General features: G+C 37.2%; 1 protein-coding gene and 1 long non-coding RNA gene across 3 annotated transcripts; one reads left to right on the top strand and one right to left on the bottom strand.

The window, feature by feature from the left end:
* The first annotated feature begins 780 nt into the window (after positions 1-780).
* LOC113010413 (scavenger receptor cysteine-rich domain-containing protein DMBT1-like) lies at positions 781-12,280 on the top strand. 2 transcript variants are annotated; one of them, XM_080293349.1, is made up of 12 exons: positions 781-860; positions 1,210-1,377; positions 1,511-1,552; positions 3,744-4,061; positions 4,481-4,795; positions 5,843-6,145; positions 6,498-6,812; positions 7,535-7,843; positions 7,943-8,230; positions 9,360-9,683; positions 10,539-10,621; positions 10,707-12,280. In XM_080293349.1, exons 2-12 carry the CDS (start codon positions 1,341-1,343, stop codon positions 10,815-10,817), a joined length of 2,445 nt encoding a protein of 814 aa, XP_080149475.1. In that variant the 5' UTR covers positions 781-860; positions 1,210-1,340; the 3' UTR covers positions 10,818-12,280. The 2 variants fall into 2 exon arrangements, with proteins under 2 accessions (XP_080149475.1, XP_080149476.1); XM_080293350.1 differs by having other exon boundaries at positions 782-860; positions 1,320-1,377.
* A 9,945-nt stretch (positions 12,281-22,225) lies between these two features.
* Positions 22,226-24,724, bottom strand: LOC145422071 (uncharacterized). The gene is made up of 2 exons (XR_013903455.1): positions 23,134-24,724; positions 22,226-22,898 (listed from the first exon to the last, which is right to left on the bottom strand). It is a non-coding gene; the product is annotated as an uncharacterized LOC145422071 (long non-coding RNA).

Here is a 24,724-nt window from a genome sequence, read left to right as displayed (position 1 = left end):
ATTATCACTGAATGAGAGGTACTTCGACTGACAGCATCAGAAATAAACTGACGAGTTGATGAGTTTGTCTGTGATTTTCCTCACATGAAATAAAAAGCAGAAATATGCACAGCTTTCCTTCCTTACTAATAAGTTGCCAGATAAGTTAAAAAATAATAAATCTGAGCAAAATATAATTGCGCTGTAATTGGACATTTGGCTTTCTGGTGCAAGGTTTGATGCAATGCATCCACTAAATGTTGCAATTGCAACATTTAGTGGTTTTAGACATCTACCACTTAAAAAAAACTGTCAGTGGTCAAAAACTTTGAGGTTGGCGTGTAAAGTGTTTCGTTCCTTTTCATGTGCTTTACCCCCATAGTATATCTCTTTCTCTCTGTTGATGCAATTTCTGCTATGAGCCTTTGGATTTCTTTGCACTAGTCTTGGCAGACAGAGACCTTGTGCTGCACTTTTAGATATGTTAAATGGTCGTGGTCATCATGTTTGTTGCTCTTGCTTTCCAATGATCCAAATGCCTTCTTTGTAGATTATATTCATAAGATTTTTTTATGTGAAAATATTGTTAAGAAAATAGTTTCTTGCTTTATCTTCATCAGGAGAGGCAAAAACAAGAACAGATGGTCATGAGGGGCTGAGTGGAGAAAGGAGCTTAGTTAGCAGTCATTTATTTTTTAACAGTGTAGCACAAATATCGATGTGTTAATCTGTGTATCTGTGGTTTAGCTTTTTGCACTATCACAACTGTTTGAGTCTGTAGGCGGAACAAATTCCTGCAGCCTTCAGACAGCTGTAGCGAACTACAACTATCAAGGAGTAACCTTCACTTCAGCTTTCTAACTCTTGTGAACGCAGAACTGGTAAGAATACCAATGCATTTTTATTGCATCTGGCTGAACACAAAATTAAACTTTAATAGTGAACTTTTTTTTTCTGTGTGATCACTAGAAGAATAAAACTGGAAGAAAAGAAGCACCAAAGATGGTAGCGCCTGTCAGTAACATTCAGAGATGAACATAGTTTGAGACGTAATCTTTAATTCCATTTAGATTTGGGTGTTCAACTTGAACTAGTGCCGCACATACGTATTTCTTTTATTTCATGCAGGTGCCAAACTGTATGAAATGAACAAAGTTTTTACTTTCTTCTCCTGCTTTGTTACATGTCTTCTCAGATTTTGTTTGTTGTACTTTGTAATTTTTAATTTAGACAAATAATGGAAATGAACAGATGTTTAAAGGGAAAACCAATACAGTCTGAAGCATTTGCATAGACCACAGATTTAACTTCAGTTTTCTGCCACGCATCATTTTACACAGAAAACATTTTGTTTCTCAGTCATGTGGACACAGAGCAGCGTCTTCTATTTGGCCATTGGTGAGATGCATTTTATATCATTTTATTATTTTCTGTCTTTGGTATACTAACAGTCAGTTTAAGTTTCTTAAAGATTTTCTGTTATTTATCGTATCCAAAGAAGAAAAACAAATAATTTTTTGTCTTTTTACAGTTGCTACAGTCTCTTATCTGTCTGCATCTTCAGCTGCTACAGGTCAGTCTCTTTTACCATTTCTGTTAGTGGAAGTTTTCTGTTGTTTCTGTTGTTTCACATGCAAACATTTTCTGTAAGTAGTATACACATAATGTGAATTGTATAAAATGAATGAATACAACATGATCATTTAAGAAGAAAACTGTACCTACTATTTGTTAATTTAACAGAGAATAAGAGAATGGTAGCAAGGTCTACTTGTTAAGAAAAAAACTGTACTTGGATGTGGACATAGCTTAAAGCACCACACTGAGCTTTATTGCTGGGTAATTAGTAAAAGGGTCCACCTTCTTTTCTAAAAATTTCCCTAAAATTTTGAAAATTCCACACAGTCCCATTGCAGGTGTTTTTTCTCCGCAATGTCCTCTCTGCATGAAGTCAGTTTCCGTACTACATCGTTTCTTATGTTAATGTTAATTGCTATAGATGTTGCACCACAGAGTGTCTGCACTAAACCCACTCGTTTCTGTTCAAAATCAAGATATGAAATATGAGTGGTTGCAAAATTGTTCCTGACTAAACCCTTACACTTCTTACTATTTTAAATTAATTTTAATTTAATTTAATTTAATTAAAAAATTAAATTGAGAATGGCTTGTATGGCAAACGGGCCAATGAAATGGAGAGCTATTTTCTTAGATAAAGTTCTCAGGGGAATGTACCTGGAGGAGAGCCACACCTTTCTGGCCAACTCGATAGACCGGAGCAGGAGTGTGATCAGTAGACCGCCATGCTCGCCTGCAATGACTTATGTGTTGTTGAATGGAGGGGTCAGCCAACTCACCCTCTGTGATAAAAAGTAGCTGGGGTTGGCACCCCAGCGACGCGTCAAAAGGGGACATCCCAGTGGCAGCTGACATGCTCGAGTTTTGGGTGTACTCCATCCATGCCAACTGCTCGCTCCAGGTGGACCAACAATGTCACTGAACGAACTGGGGTTTGGTGGACTCAGGTCTGGTTGCAGCCTGGGTCCACCATAACCTGGCAAGTACCTCTTTGGCACCTTACCCGGAACCCAGTGCATCTCTCCTGGACCAGGGGATGGTGTCCAGCGACATGGAACACCTGTGCCCCCTCCATCACTGGACACTCCTGCCAGAGTGGCAGGGGTGGCACACCTTCAGCACTCCTGTCCTAATGCTCGTGGTCCCCCCAATGAGCTGAGCATGGTGTCTATAGCACTCTGGACCTGCAGAGACACAGAAGAAGGTGGAAAGAAATGGCCACTGCTCTGTGACAGCCAACCTCTGCTGTGAAAAGCCACAGCTTGGGAGTCCGGAAGCATCACCAGGGGGAGTAGCAGCAGTGCCAGTGAGGAACCAGACCGAGCAACAAGATTTTTCTTTTCTTTTTTGGCCTTTTTCAGCTTTATTTAATAGATACAGTGAAGAAAGCACAGGAAAGCAGGGGCAGAGAGAGAAGGGGGACGACATGCGACAAAGGACCGCGGATCAGATTTTAACCCAGGGCGGCCACTCTCAGCCGTATAGCATATCAAATTCCTGTGCTTTTGTGCTGAGGAGTTTTTGTTTTCTGTTCTCATACTGATCCCCTATCAGGAGCTAAGTCTGAGTAGAGTTCTCTTTTTCCTCCGCCACTGCCCTATTGTGTTGTACATTTCATTGTTTTTCTTTACGCTACCGATTCTGACCTGTCTCCCCAATGTGTTGTTTGTATATTGTATGTATGGTTGGAAGAGGTCCAGTTTCACTGCAGTCAACTGCACGTGACAAATAAAAGCTTCATCATCATCATCATTGCTTTAATAATGTCTAATAAAGCAGAATAAATTTTAAACCAATTTTTATTGAAAATTCTAATGGTGAAAAAACAAACATAATGTTTAAAAAGTGTTTGTACATTATTATTTCATATTTTGATAGTTAAAGTAAATAGAATTTACACAAAAAGAAAAAACACGAAAACAACTTCTTTAAAAACATCTGAATTCAAGAATTTTAAAAGAAAAAATGTTGTCATATTTTCAAAGAAATTTAAGAAGACACAGGAAGCTTTAAAAAAACAACAACGGGGAATACAATTTTCCATTTCCTCACTGCATTTCCTTATTTAATTTGGGTTTGTTTGTTTTTTTTTACTGTTTTTGCTTTCAGCAACATTATTACTTCTTTGATTTTAAGTAATCAAAAACTAATAAATATATTATATAATTATCTCTTTCTCTTGTTAGATGTTCAAATAAGATTAGTCAACCCACATGAGTCAACTCGTTGCTCTGGAAGAGTTGAAATCTATCACAACAACAGCTGGGGAACAGTCTGTCATTATGGATGGGACATAAATGATGCTGAGGTGGTCTGCAGTCAGTTAGATTGTGGACCGGCACTGAATGCCACTCGGGAGGACGTTTTTGGAGAACAAACAGGACAAATCTGGCTTGATGATGTGTCCTGTTCAGGAACGGAAAGTTCTCTAACTGAGTGTCAGCACGGAGGATTTGGGAAACACTACTGTGAAGATTTTTGGTATGCTGGTGTCATCTGTTCAGGTGAGATAAATTCAGGATTATTCATCACCATCTTATTATTTTTACCATCTAGAAGTGTTGTTTGTTGTTGGTGTAAATTTTGTGTTAAAATTCAGGGTGAGTGATCAACCTGAGCTCATACGTGAGCTTAATGTGCAGTAATGAGCAATTATATGATTCAGTATGGATAGAGGTGTAATACAAGGAGAAATATGTTCTTTGTTCATCACACTTTGAAGCTGCCAGTGTCACACCACAGTGGGATTATGTGGATTTTTTTCATTTGTGTCATTAACTGTTTGTAAAGGTTATATAATTGAAACACAAATGAGTCTAATGAAACTACCATCATTATTACCATCATTAACAAGTAATCAAAACTCAAAATATACTATATGCTCTATTTAAAATTAAATAGGTTATTTGTTTTCTGCATTTAGGTGTGCGTATCAGATTAGCTGGTTCTGGGTCCACTCCGTGTGCTGGAAGAGTTGAATACTACTATAAAAAACGTTGGGGAACAGTCTGTGATAATGACTGGGACATAAATGATGCTGAGGTGGTTTGCAGACAGTTAGACTGTGGACCGGCACTGAAAGCCACTCAATCAGCTCAATTTGGTGAAGGAAAGGGAGACATCTGGCTTGATAATGTGGCTTGTTCAGGAAGTGAAAGTTCTCTAACTGAATGTCAGCACAGAGGATTTGGGACGCACAACTGTGGACATCATCGGGATGCTGGTGTCATCTGTTCAGGTGAGATGTTCTTTGGATCCTGTAAAATATGACTTAAAGGCTGCTGTGCACCTTTCAACCACTAACAGTAGCCCATTATTTAATTTTCATTACCGACGTTTCCTCAAACAAATCTTACTTACGCAACTAGCCCCTCCCCTATTTTCCCTGTGTTGTCATGCACTTTGTAGAACAGAGTTTAGAGTGGCAGATGTAGTTGATGATGGACAAAGAAGGTGAAACGGTGGATCTGAAAAGTTACGTGAGAAATAGAAAAAAGAAATAGATGCAGTAAAATGTGTCAAATTGATGGTCATGTTAACTGTCAGGGCTGCTGCTGCTGCAACGTCAACAGTAGTACCAGCAACAGAGTGAGGACGTGACAGAGAGGAAGGTCTGATTAACAAGCACAAAAAATCCCAATAATATCAAAATAAAAAGTAGATGGAAGTATATAATTAGGAAGGGAGAGATTCAAGTAAAATGAAAAACTTCGACCATGAGCCACTGCTAACAGCCAAAGTGAAGCTTTGAATTGTCACTTGCCACCTGCAACATGACATATCATTAGGTTTAGTGCTAATTCATTCTTCGTTTTTTTACTTGCTGTTTCCTGTTTTACTTTGAAGGTTACTTTAACCTTGTGATGTGCTTTGGAATTGTTAGCCTGTGTCCATCTGTCTTTGAAGACTGCATTTTGTCCTCAATAACACATACATGTGTTTATAGCCTATGTAGTGCTGTCTTCTCCTTGGTTTGACTGTGTTCTCCCAGTGTAATTTGTTTTTATTGTTGTTTTGGTTTAGTTTGTTTGTTTGTTTTTGTATTCTCTTTTGGATTTTTGCAATAGCCAAAAACTTCTCACTTTTTGGTATTTCACCTGTCGTGTATTTGGATACTCTCTTGAGCTTGTGTAGCTATTGTGCTACTATTGCCATTTTCTTTCCTGTTGAACTTCATATTACTGTATTTTCTTTGATAAATGTATCTGACAGATGTTAAAATTGTTGCCTTCATTAAATAACACTAAACTTTACAATCATAATCAAGTATATTTCTTTTGTTTAGGAATCAGACTAGCTGGGTCTCAGTCCCCATCCTCTGGAAGAGTTGAAATCTATCACAACAACAGCTGGGGAACAGTCTGTGATGATGGCTGGGACATAAATGATGCTGAGGTGGTCTGCAGACAGTTAGTCTATGGGACGGCCCTGGCAGCTCCTAAAGAGGCTCATTTTGGTGAAGGAAGTGGACCAGTCTGGTTTGATGGTGTGGCCTGTTTTGGAAATGAAAGATCTATAACCCAGTGTCAGCTTGGAGAATTCGGGAGCAGCTGTAGACACCATAAAGATGCTGGAGTCATATGCTCAGGTACAGCTCTCATTAGTTCTTCACGCGTTGTTTTATCAGCCACTCAGTTTAGATGTGTCAATGTGTGTTTTGTGCCAAAATTATAGGTAAGCTGTTGAAATGAGTTCTTATACTAAGTATATTGTGTCATATTCAGCAATGAAATGCTCTTCAGCTGTAATCCACAGAGAAATATGTTGTTCATCATCCTGCTGAAACAAAAATGTGGGTCTTGTCAGTTGTATCTCCAACTGAACTTCAGATGATTAAATCTTGTACAGAAATGACTAACAAAGATTGGCAAATAGCTGCTGCCGTAAACCCACAATAAACATGACAGTTTTTATTTAAAAGGCGTATTCTATGTGTTCAGGTGTAGCCATCAGATTAGCTGGTTCTCTGTCGACTCGCTGCTCTGGAAGAGTCGAAATCGCCTACAAGAAAACATGGGGAACAGTCTGTGATGATAACTGGGACATAAATGATGCTGAGGTGGTCTGCAGAGAGTTAGACTGTGGAACAGCCCTGAATGCCACTCAGTCCGCTCACTTTGGTGAAGGAACAGGAGAAATCTGGCTGGATGATGTGTCCTGTTCAGGAAGTGAGAGATCTCTGACTGAGTGTCAGCACAGGGGATTTGGGATACACAGCTGTACACACAGCAAGGATGCTGGTGTCAGCTGTTCAGGTAAAAAGAAATAATCATTATAAAGACATAATCAACATATTAGAATATTTTTACAGTATTGCAATCATTTCATCATCTTATGGTGTGTGTCTCTTACTGCATTTGTGTGAAGAGGTACATTTCAGTGTTTCTGACATGTTTAGCAGAAAAGTAGCTTCATCACATCTTTCTTTGTCAAAATCTTTCACGGGTTTCTCCCATTTTTTTGCAAAGAGCAAAAAGAAAACTTCCTTCATGAAACTTAAAGCTTTTCCTGTGAAACTTATGATGTAGCGGTCCAACTTTTGTATCAAGTTAATTTGCTTTGCTTCCAAGTTGCAAATCTGAATTTCTTTTTGTTTTTTCCTTTGTAAATAAAAACAAAACAAAACAAGAATACGAAGCTAAGAATACTCTTAACTAAGAATACGTGATCGCAACTCAAAACACTGGGACGAAGATCCAGGACCATGAAAAATATCTGGCAAACAAACTGCTGGAAAGCAGCAACATCATGAGTGTGAACTGTCAAAACAATAATATTTTATCTGATTGGAACATCTTATGATAACATTCAACACTGAAGCACATAAATAAAACTGTTCTTTAGTAGTTTTTTATGATCAGTGAGCAGCTCAGCATGCAGAGTGAGTAAATGAGTGTAGTCATGAACTAATTCCACACTGAATAACACTCATTCCATTAAAAAAGTGTTTGTTTTATGTTATGCTCACTGTGCCCAGGTGTGCCAGTCAGATTATCTGGAAGCACTTTGTGCTCTGGAAGAGTTGAAATCTTTTACAACAACACTTGGGGAACAGTCTGTGATGATAACTGGGACATAAATGATGCCGAGGTGGTTTGTAGAGAGCTCGGCTGTGGAACGGCACAGAGTGCTGCTGTATCAGCCCGCTTTGCTGAGGGAAGTGGATCCATCTGGCTTGATGATGTGTCCTGTTCAGGAAGTGAGAGATCTCTGACTGAGTGTCAGCACAGAGGATTTGGGACACATGACTGTACACACAGTCAGGATGCTGGTGTTGTCTGCTCAGGTGAAAAATTAAATTGTTTCTTATTATATTATTAATATAATAAGGTAAATGTTTTACCATTTTAATTGGATCCTCTCTCTGTGACTGCTATTTCCTCAGTGATCCTCCCAAAGCCCAGAATCTCCATGAATCCTGCTAATAAAGTTAAGTGGAGAAGTGATCTCAGCATCACTTGTTCAATATCACCTCAAAGCCAACAGCTCCTACAAGGAGAATTTACTCTGAAGCAGATTTCAGGCTCATTCAGTCAGACAAAACCATCAACTACCAACTCTGCTACATTCAAGATCCTCAAAGTAGATTTTGACAAGGATGGATTGTACCAGTGTGAATATTCACACGACTCCAGCTTCTCCACAAGTGACTCTGCTAACATCTCTGTTATTGGTAATAAAATGTACTATTGTTTATATTACAGTGATTTCTTTGACAGGACCAATACTGTGTACTTGTTACACCCACTACAGGTTATTAGTATGACATCACATCCATTAAGATAAGAAATACCAGCAACACTCACTCCCCAATCATCTCTTTGAGGGCATGAACTAAATTCCATTGCATGCCAATATATACTGCGACCAATAAATAAAAATTGACATGATCTTAATCATATTCATGTGACTATATTATCTGCAAACCATGAAAATATTCATCTATGCAGGAGTTTGCCTGAGTGAGCTGTAATAGACAATAGCTATGGAGAAACAAGTACAACACATTTCCAAAAATGTTGGGCTGCTGTGTAAAATCAAAGTAAAAACAGGAAGCAATGATTAGCAAATTTCATAAACCAATATTATATTTACAATTGAACACTGAAAGAGTGTTTGACCTGAGAAAATATACGATTGTAAGAAAAATACGAAAATAGGAAAAATAGTTTTCATTTTTACTTCCTAAAATCTGGGTCATGTTTACCACTGTGTAGCATCCCCTCACCTTTCAACAGTCTTACGTCCCCAAGATGGAAGTCTGGGGGAGTGTATGGGGAGCAACAATGAATAAAGCCTGGACAGAAAGAAAGAAATGAAAAAATGCAGAAATGGTAAAATCATAGACTTTATTCTTAACACAAAGAGACCCCAATGCCGTTATATCAATATCAAAACAAGAAAGGAAAACCACAACACAAATTTGTCTATCCAAAGGGAGGGAAAAGACAACGACACCTGGGTCCTGGAGAGAGCAAAGGTCACACAACACAGGTGTGTTAGAGCTGTAACAGACAGCCTGTAAGTATCTGTGAACTGAGGAGATTAGCTACTTGACTTTTGGAAAAGGACTGTACTGCAGGGAGTCAGCTCCCGGACTCCTCTAACATGAATAGTATTGTCTTGCGGAAATATGCAAGTCCTTCCCCAACCTCACTCCCTCTTTTTCCTTCAGTGCCACCCTCACAGGCTGAAAGCTATGACATTAAATCAGTGGTATAGAGATTTTCTGCCATTAGTTGGTACCTCTTTTTCACTATAGTTTCTTGTTCTCTTGTATTTGTTGTTTCTTTTGTTCTCAGTGTCACTGGAGCAGCCCAGTATCTCTGTGACGTCTCCAAATGGAGGACTGGTCAAGGTTCCTGAAGGTGCAGAAATCATCAAGGGTTACAGCTTCATCTTCACCTGCACAACTAGTGAACACTATACAGGAGCTGTTTTCTTTCTCATCTTCACTCGCTCTAATATGAAATACAACATGACATCTGTCAACAACTCAGCCTCCTTGAGTTTTCCTGTAGCTGACCTTGAACATGATGCCGACTACAGCTGTGTGTATGAGATAACAGTGTCATCAAGGAAAATCACTGCTCAAGAGGCTCAGTGGATTCATGCCTTTGTGATATGTAAGTAGACAGATGAACTCAACATTTCTATTTGCTGTTGAATGGCAGTAAATGAATGACATAGATCACTAGATTCACTGCAACATATTTACATGGTTTTTTTAAACATCACTCCAATAATGCAGTAAAGAATAAAGAAAGTATCTGGAATACAAATAAAACTTATTCCTTTTCTATTTTTTAATTGTATTTTTTGTGAGTACATGATTGAACTCAAACATAACCATGCCAATTGTTATGAGCGGCTGATGAACAAAGAAATAACCCCTGCTGAGAACCTGAGAAATTGTGGGTATACACTGGAAAATACATCTAATAAATGTTTTTTTTTTTCCAGTCCTTTAAAAGAGTCTCACTTTAAGACCCTCATATCATAAAACTGAAGCTAAACACCTAAAATAACAATCTAAAGGCTGTCTAAAGATTTGCAAGCCTATCTGTAAGTAGTTCATTAGTAGCTACTGTTCAGTCAGTGATGCAATGTGGCCACCACATTGTGTCTGGGACATTTAAGTGTGATGGGGGTATGGGTGGGTAGAATTTTATATGCCACTTACTGGTAGCCCATCATTTAATATTTCTTTTATGTTAAATAGCACGATTTACAGGGAGTGTTTTTAATATATATATATATATATAAATTTTGTTTTCTAAATTTTGTTTTGTTTATATTTATATATATATATATATAAACAAAACAAAATTTAGAAAACAAAATTTATATATATATATATATATATATATATATATATATATATATATATATATATATATATATATAAATTTTGTTTTCTAAGGCTTTTAAAACCTCACTCTCACTGATGATATACTGATGATACAGATCTCTGTCTACAGATTCAAGAACTTCAGTCCTGAGATATGTTTTCCTACCACTGATTCTGCTTTTGGAGAACATTGGCCTTCATTTCTACTATAAGGTACATCAGAGAAAATAAAAGCATGTATTAAACCAAGTAGCAGCTGTGTAGGAACAATAACATGGATTGTGTCCCGTCTCTCCAGGTCTCCAAAAAGCAGAAACCGGCCAAAAAAGAGAACGCTGAGACGGATGTTTCCAGAGCTGAAGAAGTTCACGCTCACGCTGAGGAGGAAACAGCAGAAGAGATAGAATAGTCTTACGCGCACACGTGCACACACGTGCACACACGTGCACACACACGTGCACACACACACACACACACACACACACACACACACAGGTGGAGAGGCTTTCACCCAAATTTCATTTCTCACAGGTTGATAAATAAATACAATAAGAAAAGAATTTGCTCTTTAGTGACAAGGTTCAACTATAGAGCACACAACAAGGTGAAGAATAGAGTGAAAACAATGTAAAAAACAGGATGAAAATGTGTGTTTCTTATATAAATTTGTGGAATCTTGAGGCATGTTAAGATTCGTGTATATACTGTATGATTTCCTTTTACATATATACCCTAAAAACCCCTAAAACTAGAAGACAGAACTTGCTCTGTAAGCACTGATGTTACTACGTGTCAAATCTCTATTTTGAGAACTGCTTAAGATAAAATGGAAGCAGAGACATATATTTTTTATGTTCTTTGAAGTTTGATTGCAAAATTGACATTATTGACAAAGACATTATAGATAGTAAACAGTTGAGATGAGTACATAGAAAAAGCACATCAAAACAATGCCTACAAAGAAAATGATGGTCTTGTATGAAGATCTACTGGAAACAAATTCTTCATTCTGTAACTTGGAACTGAATAAAAATTTGTCTCACAACATTTAATGTTTAAAGTGTGAGCACAGAGCTGCCAGCAGAGACACAGGAAGTCAGTGTGATCGAGATAAGGGTATCTTATAACTGCTACTGCTTTACAAAAATAAAATTCAGAACAACAAAATAACTGTGGTAAATTTATTAGTAAATACGAATTAGTTTTTAGCTGATATTTTCTGTATTCAGAAATCTTTGCACCTGCTCTAAAGCTATATCTCTCTGTATTAACATTCACCTGATAAGTCTGTCATCGAGGACTCTGTTCTTCATGTCATGTTTGTGAGTTATATTTTTGACACTTTGTTTTCATTAAAAGATTATTTTTAATGAAAATAATCTTTTATTATTTTATTATTACAACTAAGATTATTTTTGCGTTCAAAAATCATTCATTATTTACTGTTCTCAAAAACTCATTTCAACTACACTAGTGTGACTGGGGACCTTATGCCCTGGTAAACATGTGATCCCCTAACTCTTCACTCCACATATTAATATAGAATAGAGGAGGGAAGATGGAGTGATGGTCAGAGTGGTTTTAACACCTTTTTTGTAAGGCATAAACAGCATGAGGTACAAAGACTCAAACTGTGAGTGATAAAAGCCTCAAGGTTGAAGTGTGAAATGTCAGCAAGTTTCACTGTAATTGCAGACTCCATGCCCCCACCCCGACTGAACCACTCTTGCTCTCAGTTATCTGCTGTAAATTAGGTGATCTCACACAGATTATCAGATGTATATGTTCTTTCTTCAGATAGATGTTAGTGTTGCACAAAAAGCAGTTTAGCCTCCAAAAACCAACATGAATAAAGAAAAATATGAGAAAAGAGATTATGTCATTTTATGACTTGAATGAATGAATATTTACTGAAAAGAAAACATGCTGTTAAATATACCTGAATATAAAGCTGTCTCATATTCATGCTGCTTAGAACTTAAAATATATCGAGTGTGAGAACAGACAGAGAAGAGCAAGTGTACATATTAATATAGTCACAATGACCTTAACATTTTTACCTGCATAAATTGCGAAATACATTTTAAAGCAATAAACTGCACAAGATCAGGCCAGAAGTGTTACTGGGAGATTTGTTAATTATTACTTTTTGTTTTACATATGCAAAGAGTTTGAAACCCCAAAGCTGCCAACCTGAGTATTCTGTTGGAGCGTCCTTTCAGGAAAAACTGTTACACAAACTTTGCTCTGGTGTACGAAGCCCCGCAAGGGACGTGGGAGAAAAAAAAAATAAGACAGACTTTTGCGAGATCACGCAAAACAAACTCGGGATCTCGCAAAAGTTTTAGCCGCATTCTTCGGAGGCCGCCAGCTCGAAGCCGACCAGGAGGTCGAGGCACGATGTGCCGGCTGTAGTAGGTCTGACCTCCCATTAGCTTCGAGATGGTGGGTGTCAGATCTCCGAAAACGTTGGAGCACTTTTGCAAATATGTGGTGTCTTGTAAACCGAGCAGATATCTGACGTTTACACAACTACATTCACGCCTCAAAATATCTTAAAAGTGTATTTTGTGACCCAGAAAGAGTAATATTACAACTAAGTAGCTGCCGCCATTGTTGGAATTCAACTTTTGCGAGATCCCGAGTTTGTTTTGCGAGATCAGATTAGCCACAGACATGTGGCTGTAAAAAAAAAAGCTAAAACTGAAAGATAGCAGTCACTCTGTAAGCACTGATGTTACCGTCACATGTCAAATGTCTATTTTGAGAACTACTGCCAGTAGAGACACAGGAAGTCAGTGTGATCAAGATAAGGGTATCTTATAACTGCTACTGCTTTACAAAGATAAAATTCAGGAAAACGAAATAAATTGTACAACATTTATTAGTAACAATGAATTCGTTTTTAGCTGATATTTTCTGTATTCAGAAATCTTTGCACCTGCTCTAAAGCTATATCTCTCTCTATTAACATTCTTCTGATAAGTCTGTCATCGAGGACTCTGTTCTTCATGTCCTGTTTTTGAGGTTTTGATACTTTGTTTTCATTAAAAGATTATTTTTGCGTTCAAAAATCATTCATTATTTACTGTTCTCAAAAACCCATTTCAACTACATTAGTGTGACTGGGGACCTTATGTCCTGGTTCAACCTTCACCCCAAATATTAATACATTTCCCCATATTTTGATTGGCTACAAAGAAACTGTAGCTCAAAAAGAAGATTTGATTTATAAATGCATCCCATCTGAAACCCAAAGATTACCAGGCAGAACAGGAGCTAAAATAGCTGTTAATAATTTTAACATTTATTTAAACAGAAAAGTGGAATCCATACATGTACAAAGACAAACCATACCTTTCACATTCGTTTAAGCTCATAAGATAATTGAAAAATTTTACTGGATTTCAGTAAAATATTTTATATTTGTCTTTCACATGATTGACAAACTTGTAAAGTATATATAGTTATATATAGTCTGAGTGAGTTTATTTTCTATCTTTCCATCTGCAAAGGAAAGAAATCAAGGTCAACCGCTGATCCAACATGTGGCTGTATTGTGCTGAATAATTCTGACATCGTTTCGGATCAGTGAAATTTCTCACATCATGTTCCCATATGACAACATATTATTTTGTACTTCCTGTATTTCCCTGTTGCACTCTCTCACTGCCACTGCTATAAAATGTTTTTATTTGTATTTTACACTTTGAACTAATTGGTGTCATAAAGAAATTGCCCGATTAAATCAGTTGGGCGACTGATTTTTCAAATCAATTTAAATATATTTATATTGCACAAACTTACAACAACAGTTGCTTCAAGGTGTTATATTGTAAATTAAAGACCCTAAGATAATACAGACAAAACCCCAACATTTAGACGGCCACCTATGAGGAAGCGCTTGGCAACAGTGAGAAGGAAAAACTCCCTTTTAACAGGAAGGAATCAAGGCTCAAGGACGCGCAGTAGAAGATTTCCAACATCTCGCTGCACACATTAAATGATCTGAGCGTCCTTGGAAAATAGAGTCTGCCCTTTTTGTACACAGCATCACTGTTGGTCCTCCAGTTGAGTCTGTCAAGCAGGTGAATGCCCAAGTACATGTAGCTATTATTTGTTTCAACCTCCTCACCCGTGATGCTCATGGGCCCAGTTGCTGTTTTTGTCCTCCAGAAGACCACACCCATCTCTTTTGTCTTGCCGATATTCAGGAGGTAACTTCTTACAGACCATCCAGGCAACAGTAGAAGTGGTGACACCCATCCCGAGCAGCTTCTCACTCTGCAGAAGTGGATGATATTAAAAACAGTGGATGGTCAGAGTGGTTTTAACACCTGTTTTTGTAAGGCATAAGCACCATGTGGTCCGAAGGCTCAAACTGTGAGTGATAAAAGCCTCAAGGTTGGAGTGTGAAATGTCAGCAAGTTTCACTGTCATTGCAGCAGAGCCCCCCACACAAAGAGCGTTTTAGTCTTCATAAACCAACGTGAAAAAAGAAAAATATAAGAAAAGAGATTATGTCATTTTATGACTTTTTATGTCTTTGTACTCCATAAAATGACCTGAAATGCACTATCACATAATTACTAGTATTGGTAATTATGTGACAGTGTTAGCCCTGTGACAGAATGGCGACCTGTCCAGGGTGTACGATGCCTCTCGCCCTAAGACACCTGGGATAGGGTTCAGCCCCCCTGCAACCCTGAAAAGGATATACGGAAGAGAATGGATTGATGGATGTGCTATGTGTGGGAAGGGACATTTATTGTGTTTTCTAACTTTGTTTTTAACCTTGCTTTTAACTTTATGAGTGAACGGCTTGCTTCCCTGTTTGTTTCTCACGAGGTTTTTGCCGAGATGGAGATTTTTTAACCTTTATTTTTATTGCTGGTTGCGAGGTTTACCTGGAGTTATTCATACTCACAAACAATTACTTACAAACGCGATGCACCCCACAGGGTTGCTGTCTCTCACCTCTTCTCTTCATTCTGTATACGAATGAGTGTCACAGTAACTTCACTAACAAATACATCCTGAAGTTTGCTGATTACACCCAGATTGTTAGTCTTTGTAGAAGATTTTGTAGCTGGGTGTGATGAGTCCTTCCTTTCATTAAATGTGTAAAAATCAAAAGACATGATTATTGATTTCAGGAAGTCTTTGTATAGTTATTCACCTACTATCATTAAAGCTACTGATATTGAGATTGAGGAGAGTATTAAGGGGTTGTTTTGGACCACAAACTGTGTTTTGACGGCCGTAGTGATAGACGTAGTGACATGACAGCAACATCAGGAAGAAGGAATATGAGAAGCTGCAGAAGTACCAAGGGCTCAGAGAAGAGCTCAAGACAATGTGGAGGGTGATGGTAACTCTGGTCCCAGTGTAATAGGAGCACTCGTTGCAGTGACTCCCAAGCTAGGCGAGTGGCTCCAGCAAATCACAAGATCTCTGTCCAGAAGAGCGCAGTCCTGGGAACAGCTAAGATACTGTGCAGGACCCTCAAGCTCCCAGGCTTCTGGTAGAGGACCCAAGCTTGAAGGATAGACACCCGCAGGGGCGAGTGGGGAATTCATATTATTTTATTATTATTTGGTACACTTGGCATTACTAGTTAAAAAAATGGCACTGATTTGCCTTTTCCTGTTTCCTCATGCTGATGTAACTTTCCTGCCTAATATTTAACTAGTATCTCTTCTTTTTCCTCCTCCGTGTGTCAGCCAGCATTAACGGTGCTATCTGCGTTTGTTGCCCACCCATCCTCCCCAATTACAATTGGATACCGACCTCTGGAAATTTTACTTCGTTTACTGGTTGCACAATTGTTTAACTTCCCTCAAAAAATCCTTAAACTTCTACCAGTTGTCACATCCTGCATTTGGAACCCTTGATTTAGAGAAACTTTACAGGTGACAGGAATCTGGGTGAACTTTAAATCAGGTTTGGTCTGATTTTTATAAGTCAAATACTTTTAAACTCTCCATAGTGTCAGTGTTGAGGATAGCTCAGTGTTTTAAGGTCTTAAAATGATTGCATTTGCCATGATTGCAAATGATTGTGTCAAATGTCATAACCATATCCCAGTATGCTTTACTGTGATTCTGCAATCTGCTGCAGAATATTTGAAAGACAATTTTGAGGACAAGGACAACGTTAATATGTCCAGCTCAAACTCAAAGTTGCTCTCTGTTTGCAAAGATTAGTGCAATGAAATAAAAAGATTCACAGCAGAAGTCACATCAGCAGAGATAAAGAGACATATTATGTGGGTACTGCACATGAAGAGAAACTAAACACTTCACACGCCAACCTGAGAGTTTTTAACCACTCACAGTTTGTTCCAGCCTCAGTGGTACTTTTTGATGACAACTTTAAAAAAAAAAAAAAAAAAAAAACAGTGTCTAAAACCACTGACCAAATGTTGCAACACTGCTGATGTGTTTCATGCATGCATGAAAACTATTTTTTTGTAAACTTAAACTTGGAAAGCTGTGCATATTTCTGCTTATTATTTTATGTGTATATCTGGACTCATCCACCATGTTTGCTGTGCAAGTTTCACAGTGATCCAAGCAACTTTTTTTGTAGCTTGTATTCAGATGTCTTCTATGCAGTGTTGGTCAAGTTACTTGAAAAAAGTAATCAGTAACTAATTACTGATTACTTCCCCAAAAAAGTAATCCCGTTACTTTACTGATTACTTGTTTTCAAAAGTAATTAATTACTTAGTTACTTAGTTACTAAGTTACTTTTTAAAAACACGATTTACAATCTGAATAGGTGATAAAACGATAGATCTTTCAGCCCAATTCTACTTTTTCTGCATAATCCATCATACAAAATGTAATCAAATGGAAAAGTCTCTTTTTAAAACTTGTTTTATTAGTTTTAATCTTTTAACTTTATGCATCAAGCAAAAATTTAATTATATGCAACATTCTCTGACTGGAAGAAATTTGTTTAATATTTAAACCTATTTTCTGCACATTCCAGCACATAATTATTTTTTTGTGTGTGTTTACACTCAGTCTTTCAAATAGATGCAAGTAAAACACAGCAGAAAATAAATAAAATCAAAGACTCAGTGGTTCTGTTGCTCTATTTTCACCTGTAAAGCAGGAGTTGGGTAGACGGAGGTGTGCTCTGGTGCAGGTGTGCCGAAGAATCCGCGAGTTTTTCTGTGAATTTCCGTGGTACAGAAATACGTGGTAGCGCACTCGGTGCTTGCTTGGAAGTTTAGGGGTTTTTTCGCTGTAAAAAGAAGTTTTATTCCCATGCACAACGGACACAAATGTTTTTGTCACTTTTTATGGAATCAAACTCTAAGTAAGGTCAGTACTTCCACGCTTTAAACGCTGCACGCTCATACTCTCTCCAGCACTCAATATATGATCCACTGTTGATCTGCACACAGCTGTTGTCACCAACATTGCACTTGCGTACGTCACTGTCATGAGACATTCTCGCAAAAAAATCACGGTTTTAGTAACGCAGTAACACAGCGTTCCTATGGGAAAGTAACGGTAATCTAATTACCGTTTTTGCAATAGTAATCCCTTACTTTACTCATTACTTGAAAAAAGTAATCGGATTATTGCCCATCTCTGCTTATATGTGAAAATGTTGTTGGGGAAAATATATTTCCCTGTTTCATTGAAAGGACAGTATAGTAACAGTATAGTTCTGAGGGACTTGGAGATTGAGAGTTTCATGGTGCAATTTGAAGTGTTTTCAGTGTGAGAAAATGTCAGAAAACACTGAGGTTCCTGTGGTTATTTTGTAGCATTAGAGCACAAATATCAGGCCAGTGTCTTAATTTACATAACTGTGGTTTCTCAGCATACGACATCACATCTGCTTGAGACTGCATGTGGAAAATATACCTGCAGCCTTCAGACGTCTCCAGAGAACTGCAACTAGCAAGCAATACTCTTCACTTTCTAACTGCTGTGGATTACAGAACTGGTAAGAGTAGCAATTTATTTTTATTCCATCTGGATGACCATAAAATTAAACATCAGCTGTTAACTGCTTGTGTCATGTTCATGCAAATTAAAAGCCTTTAAAAACAACATACCATAGAGACAAGTTGTATGTGTACAAGTTTAGGAACCGTAAAATACCTGCTGTGTAAAAAAATTGTTTATTTGAAAAATTTTAGACATAAAAGAACAGTTTATGAACATAACATCATTTCATGCAGACACCAAATGATACTTTTTTCTTTGATTTGCTTTGTGCTTGTTTAAATAAAAGGTCATATGACACAGGTCAGAGTGGCTGTTAATTACAGAACAAATCTAAAATGATTATATTCACTGTTAAATAAAATAATCTACACCAAAAGCGACATTACAGATGCATTTTTTTAAATCTAAAAATGAAGTTTAATGTGAAGCTTTTGCATGGACCAAATATATTAACTTAAGTTTCTGTCACTGATGGCTCATTTTACACAGCTTCTGTGTCTCAGCCATGTGGAGACAATGGAGAAACTTCTTCTACTTGGCCATCAGTGAGATGCATTTCATATTTTTCAGATATTCTTAAACTGGTATACAAATAGAGACTCTAATCAGTGCTCACTTTTTTCCCACATAATGAGTTATTTTTTGTTCTACAGTCTTTCATCTGTCTGGATCTTCAGCTGCTGCAGGTCAGTCATGCATGTACCTTTTTCATAATAAAACACAGGTTCATGCCTTTACACCCATTTTGTAAAATGTTATATCCATGATCTGATTGGTCAGTTCAACATATATAATTCTGCGATTATGATAAATGTAGTGCTTTTTGTAGGTATAATTATTTTGATTAGATTTATTCTGTTCTATTCTATTTCTCTAATTTTCAGCATTTCTGTGCCTGAAATGAGCATCTGGTTGTTGTTCACCTATTTTTTTCCTTTACTGTAACAGTTAAAGGAAGGTTGAGAATATAAACCCACATAAACCTGCCCAGTGAATATTCTAAAATTACTTTTGATAATAACATATGAACCTTTTTCTGATACAAATAAGATATTTTTGCTTACAAGCAGAGAAAGCAAACGCATAACTTATTTAAGGAATAGATATAATTGCAGTCTGCAGAATTCATATTCTACAAAGAAAGATGTCTTTAAACTTGTAAAATAAAACTAGATTGCTGGCCCCCAAAGTAAATCTTGCAGGAACGATATATACAGACTTCTAAAAGAATAAATTGTCGTTTCAGAATCTATCAGCTGATTTTCCACATAATTTTTAACGTTAATATAATGCAAAACTAAAAACTAAAAGTGTAAAAGAAATAATTATCTCAAGGGCACCAGATTACTTATATCAGAACATCAGATATTCTGAAGAAGGTAAAAACTGAGGTTAAGATTAAACACCTCCATCGCCTGAAGCCTTTAACTGATCTTATAATGAAAGATAAGTTCACAGAAATGTAGGCAAGAGGTTTAATCTCACCACTGTTAAAATGTGACTCAGGATTGAAACTTGTGATTTCATTAAAGAACTTAAAGAGCAAACATACGCAGATCAATCCAATGTCTGATGATGGTACATTTGCATAAATGAACTGCAATATTCTTACAGCTGTCCCATGAACAGTATTGTAAAATAACTGAAATTTATTTTGTCTTTTTACAAAATAATCAATATTGTACCTTTATATACCTTCATATTTAATTTAATAAAATAATATTTTGTAAAACTAGTAACTTGGTCATTTTTGTGTGGCCCGGAAAGTTTCAAAAGGTTTTTATGGGTTTCGTAGAAAAACCAAGGCTTTGACAAATCTAATGTTTGAAAATCTTTGACATTCTTAACTCTCTGTTTCAAAACACCCCTTGACACCAGCAGGTCATAATTGAATATGCTGATAGAAAGAGAAACAGGTCTATATGGGTTCAGGGAATCCAAAGAAGCTTGTGTACTAAACACTAACTATTGTGCAGGTAGCTTAAAAATGAAAAAGGTAGAAATATCACCTCAGTCATTCATTTTGTTAAGAAGCCTACTCTCCTTTCAACATCACAGAGCAAAGAGCTGGTTTAATGTCCTAATAGTTGACAGTTTTTGTGCTAGCGTGGTGTAGTAATAAGCTAATAAACGTGAGTTTTAGAAAATTGATCTGCAGATGTCATGTGTGTACTGTTGTCCCCGCTGCTCTGATTGTGAATGGTGTTTTTTCCCTCACTGGAAATTAAATATTGTTTTTTTTTTTTGTTCAATTTGGATTTTTTGTTTTGTTTTGTTTTGGGTTTTTTGGGTTTTTTTTGCAACACCAGTTTTTTCTAAATACTGTCGTCACGCTTTTGTGTGTGTGTGTGTGTGTGTTTTAAGTGTTTTCTAAGGACAGCACAAAAACAGTAAAGAAAGGGAAAAAAGCCACCTCTTTCCTATTGGTGGAAAAATGTACCATGTCGACCAATTTAAAAAAAAAAAGTCAACATGTGGGTTTTGGTTGTTTAGGAAGAGGGGGAAGTTTTTGGGAGTGAGGGCAGCGAGACAGAGCGAGTGAGGGAGAGAGGGAGAGAGAGAGAGCTTAGATGTGGGAGATTTGTGACGTTTAGTGTGGAGTGTATACTTAGTGTGTTGTGTTGTCTTGAGTAGCTGTTCTGTTGTGTTATCGTTTTGTTTTGTGTGTCAGTGAGGGCACTAATGAATGTCACAAAGGCACATTTGCAATGTAAACACTGTCACTAAGTAGAAAACCAGCGGAGTGATATACCTCCTGTTGTCAGGCCTGCAGGTTTATCCCTGTGCTCTTCTCCTGTCTTTTGGTGGACAAACTTATTTTTTACTGGTACACATCATTTGTGGGGCATCTTATTGCAACACCTGATTGTTCTCTCGTTTTAGTTTTAGCAATATTTTTAAATGGTTGTAGAAAATGAAAAAAAAAAACGGCAGGTGTATTGGCTGCATTTTTAGATAAATAGCTGTATATGTTTACAAAACGTACAATTGTATTATATTTGCATTTCAAGTTATAAAAATTTACTCAACATGTCTGTGGTTTTTTTACAGTAAAAATACTACTAGGATTTTAAGTTCTTTGTGTGATTTCAGATCAGTAAAGTACTATTAATAGTAGTACTAATGCAGTATGTCAGTGAAAAAAACAACTAAATTCAGATGAGCTGAAAAAGAATGACACCAAACAAGACAAGGGGAAAAAAATAAAATGAAACAATTTGAGGGTGAAATACAAACGTAAACTCAAAAGGAGTCACAAATGGCCGGTTGTATTTCAGACCTCAGTGGGTTAATCCAACAAATCATGAAAAATTAGGTTTAAATTTTTGTTCATGACAGTGCAGATTTCTGACATTTTGTGTAATTTAAGCGTGTAACAATGTGATTGTTTTCTAACAAAAAACAGTGTGAAACTTAAGTTAGACTTGTGTTTGTAAATGAACCGCCCAGTTTTCTAGAGTTTATACTTATTGGGCTACATATTTATTTATTATACAGGCTATACAGTACATAAGATCAAAACTCACATGTTTTATGTAACTAAAGTGTGTAATTATGTGGGCTACAGACAATAATTAAGTTATAGACTATATTTATATGAAAACGTGTATACTTACTGCATTTGAATCATTTTAACCATATGTAACCACCTACATATGTGTTTGAAAAAAAAGGCTTTGATTTTCCCACCCCATTTGATTTCTTTGCCACCCTAAGAAAATTTCTCTAGATCCGCCCCTGCGGCTCAGGGAGGAGAGGGCAGGGCGGCGGGGATTCTCTGGCTGGCTGGAGCGGCATCTAATAACCAACCCGCAAAATAAAACAAAATAAAAATAAACCAACAAACACAAAAGTAAAACTTTATTGTCATCTCCGCTACATACAGTCCAGTCTATAGAGAGACCAGACGACGAGGCTCCAGTTACAGCAGTGCAATAAATATAAGAAGAGTAAGAAAATAAATATACACTTTAGGACCAGGGGTAAAGGGATCAATAAAAATTTAAAATTTATAATTTACAGTTTGATGATTTAAAGTCTCACACACAACCCGTCGAAAGGGGAGGAGGGCCCTGCTTCCAAATAGAGCACATTTCATTCATAATGTTGTAAATCCAAGCCCATTATATATTCAAATTCAAAATTCTAATTCAAATTTTATTTGTTACATACATAGTCATACACAGTATGATATGCAGTGAAATGCTTACACAACTGCTCATGACCTAAAGAAAAAAAAGGCTATGAAAAAGATAGGAAATAAATATGAAAATTAAAAAGGGTCAATTTAACTAGGAAGGTGTAATGTATGTTTGCACTGATTGCCGATCACGCTTCAACTGAGTCGTCCTCGGTCAGAAGGAATGGTACTCCACAGTGATGTAGTTCAAATAACTTTACTAAAGAGGTGGCAGATGACATCAACAGGATGTACAGCGTTGGTAGGGAGGCATTACAGTATTCACATGCAGGTAACGGGGGTGTGAGTGTGTATATGGGTATGTGTGTGTGGTCATCTGTAAACAGAAAGAACAAACATTTGTATTAACCACTATGGATAGCAGTGTACCCCTTATACAGTACTGTGGGTTTCCAGCGTAATGTTATACAATCTGCCATAACCTCATGGCCACTAGATGGCACCCTAAGACCATAAATGAATTTCTGGCTTGTATATACATTGGCAAACCAGACCTCTGCAGATTGCAACGATTCAGAGAATAAACATAGTAAATAGTTACATCCACCTACCACAATGCTTGACAGTAAGTCGTATATGGAATGAAATATGGGCTGAACACAAGGCTGCCTGTAGTAGGCCAAACAAAACGCATCTTAGCGATAGCAATGGGACTAGCCTCTTAGCGATAGCAACGAGACTAGCCTCTTAGCGATAGCAATGGGACTAGCCTCTTAGCGATAGCAAATTACACAGATAAAGTCAACAAGCCTCACTCTCATCTTACAATACTCACATGGTAAGCACGCACGCAGTATTAACTCACACCGAATGCACGTTAATACGTTACTCCTCCGACACACCTCTCATCTGTGCAGCGCTGCGCTGAACACGTTCCCAACCGGAAGTACAGATCCCGAGGTGCATCATGGGTAACGTAGTATAAAACAGCTACAGTGAACAAGCGGACTTTTAACAGAAGGAATAAAATAAAATATAAAAATTAAAGTTAAAAATGAAATAAATGTACAACAAAATACACAATATACAAATACACAGTATAGAAATATATAAGAATGTATGAAGAAATATAAATATGTATAGACAATAACAGCAGCTGTACAGTATTAAGTAGAAATGAAGAAATATAATGTCCAGTGTTGTAATAAATAAATAAATAATTTTTTATTTATATAGCACCTTTCAAGACAGAATCATAAAGTGCTGCACATGAGATTACAAGTCATAAAAAGATTTAAAAAGAGAAAATAAAACAGGCAAAAAATTAACCAAAAGCAGTTTTAAAAATGTAAGTTTTGAGTTGTTTTTTAAAAACAGCTACTGAGTCCACAGTTCTTAATGCTTGGGGGAGAGAGTTCCACAGTGTAGGGGCCACAGTGGAAAAAGCTCTGTCACCCTTAGTCCTCCTCTTAGTATTTTTTATAGCAAGTAAGCCCTGATCAGATGACCTCAAAGACCTGCTAGAGACATAGGGCTGTAGCAGATCAAAGATGTAGGCAGGTGCCAGTCCGTGCACAGCTCTGTAGGTCAAGACCAGGATCTTAAAATCGACTCTAAATTTAACAGGAAGCCAGTGTAACTGAGATAATAACGGTGTCACATGTGAGTACATGGAGGATTTTGTCAAAAGTCTAGTTGCAGCATTTTGCACAACCTGCAGACGATCCAGAGAACCTTTGCTTAGACACATAAACAGCGAATTACAATAATCCAAGCGTGACGAAATAAATGCATGTATAGCAATCTCCAGTTCAGAGCGAGATAAAACCGGGCTTAGCCTAGCCACATTTCTTAAATGATAAAAACAAGAGCGAACCAGACATTTCACATGCCCATCCAACGTGAGACTCGAGTCAAAGGTGACACCTAAATTCCTGATAGAGGATTTAACATAAAGTGAGAGAGGACCAAGGGCTTTCACTATCTGCGATAGAAACCTATCAGGGGCGCATACGAGGACTTCGGTTTTCCCCTCGTTGAGTTGGAGGAAATTTGCAGCCATCCAACGTTTGATCAAATCTAAGCAATCATTCAGACGCTGAAGCTTAGATAAATCCTCGGGCATAAAAGAAACGTACAACTGAATATCATCAGCATAACAGTGATAAGAAATGTCCTCAAAAGAGCCCATTATATGCAGGA

This window comes from Astatotilapia calliptera, chromosome 18 (genome assembly GCF_964374335.1).
Source record: "Astatotilapia calliptera chromosome 18, fAstCal68.1, whole genome shotgun sequence".
Taxonomy (NCBI): domain Eukaryota; kingdom Metazoa; phylum Chordata; class Actinopteri; order Cichliformes; family Cichlidae; genus Astatotilapia; species Astatotilapia calliptera.
The sequence above is the reverse complement of the archived record's forward strand: the minus strand, read 5'-3'. Positions and strand labels throughout refer to the sequence as shown.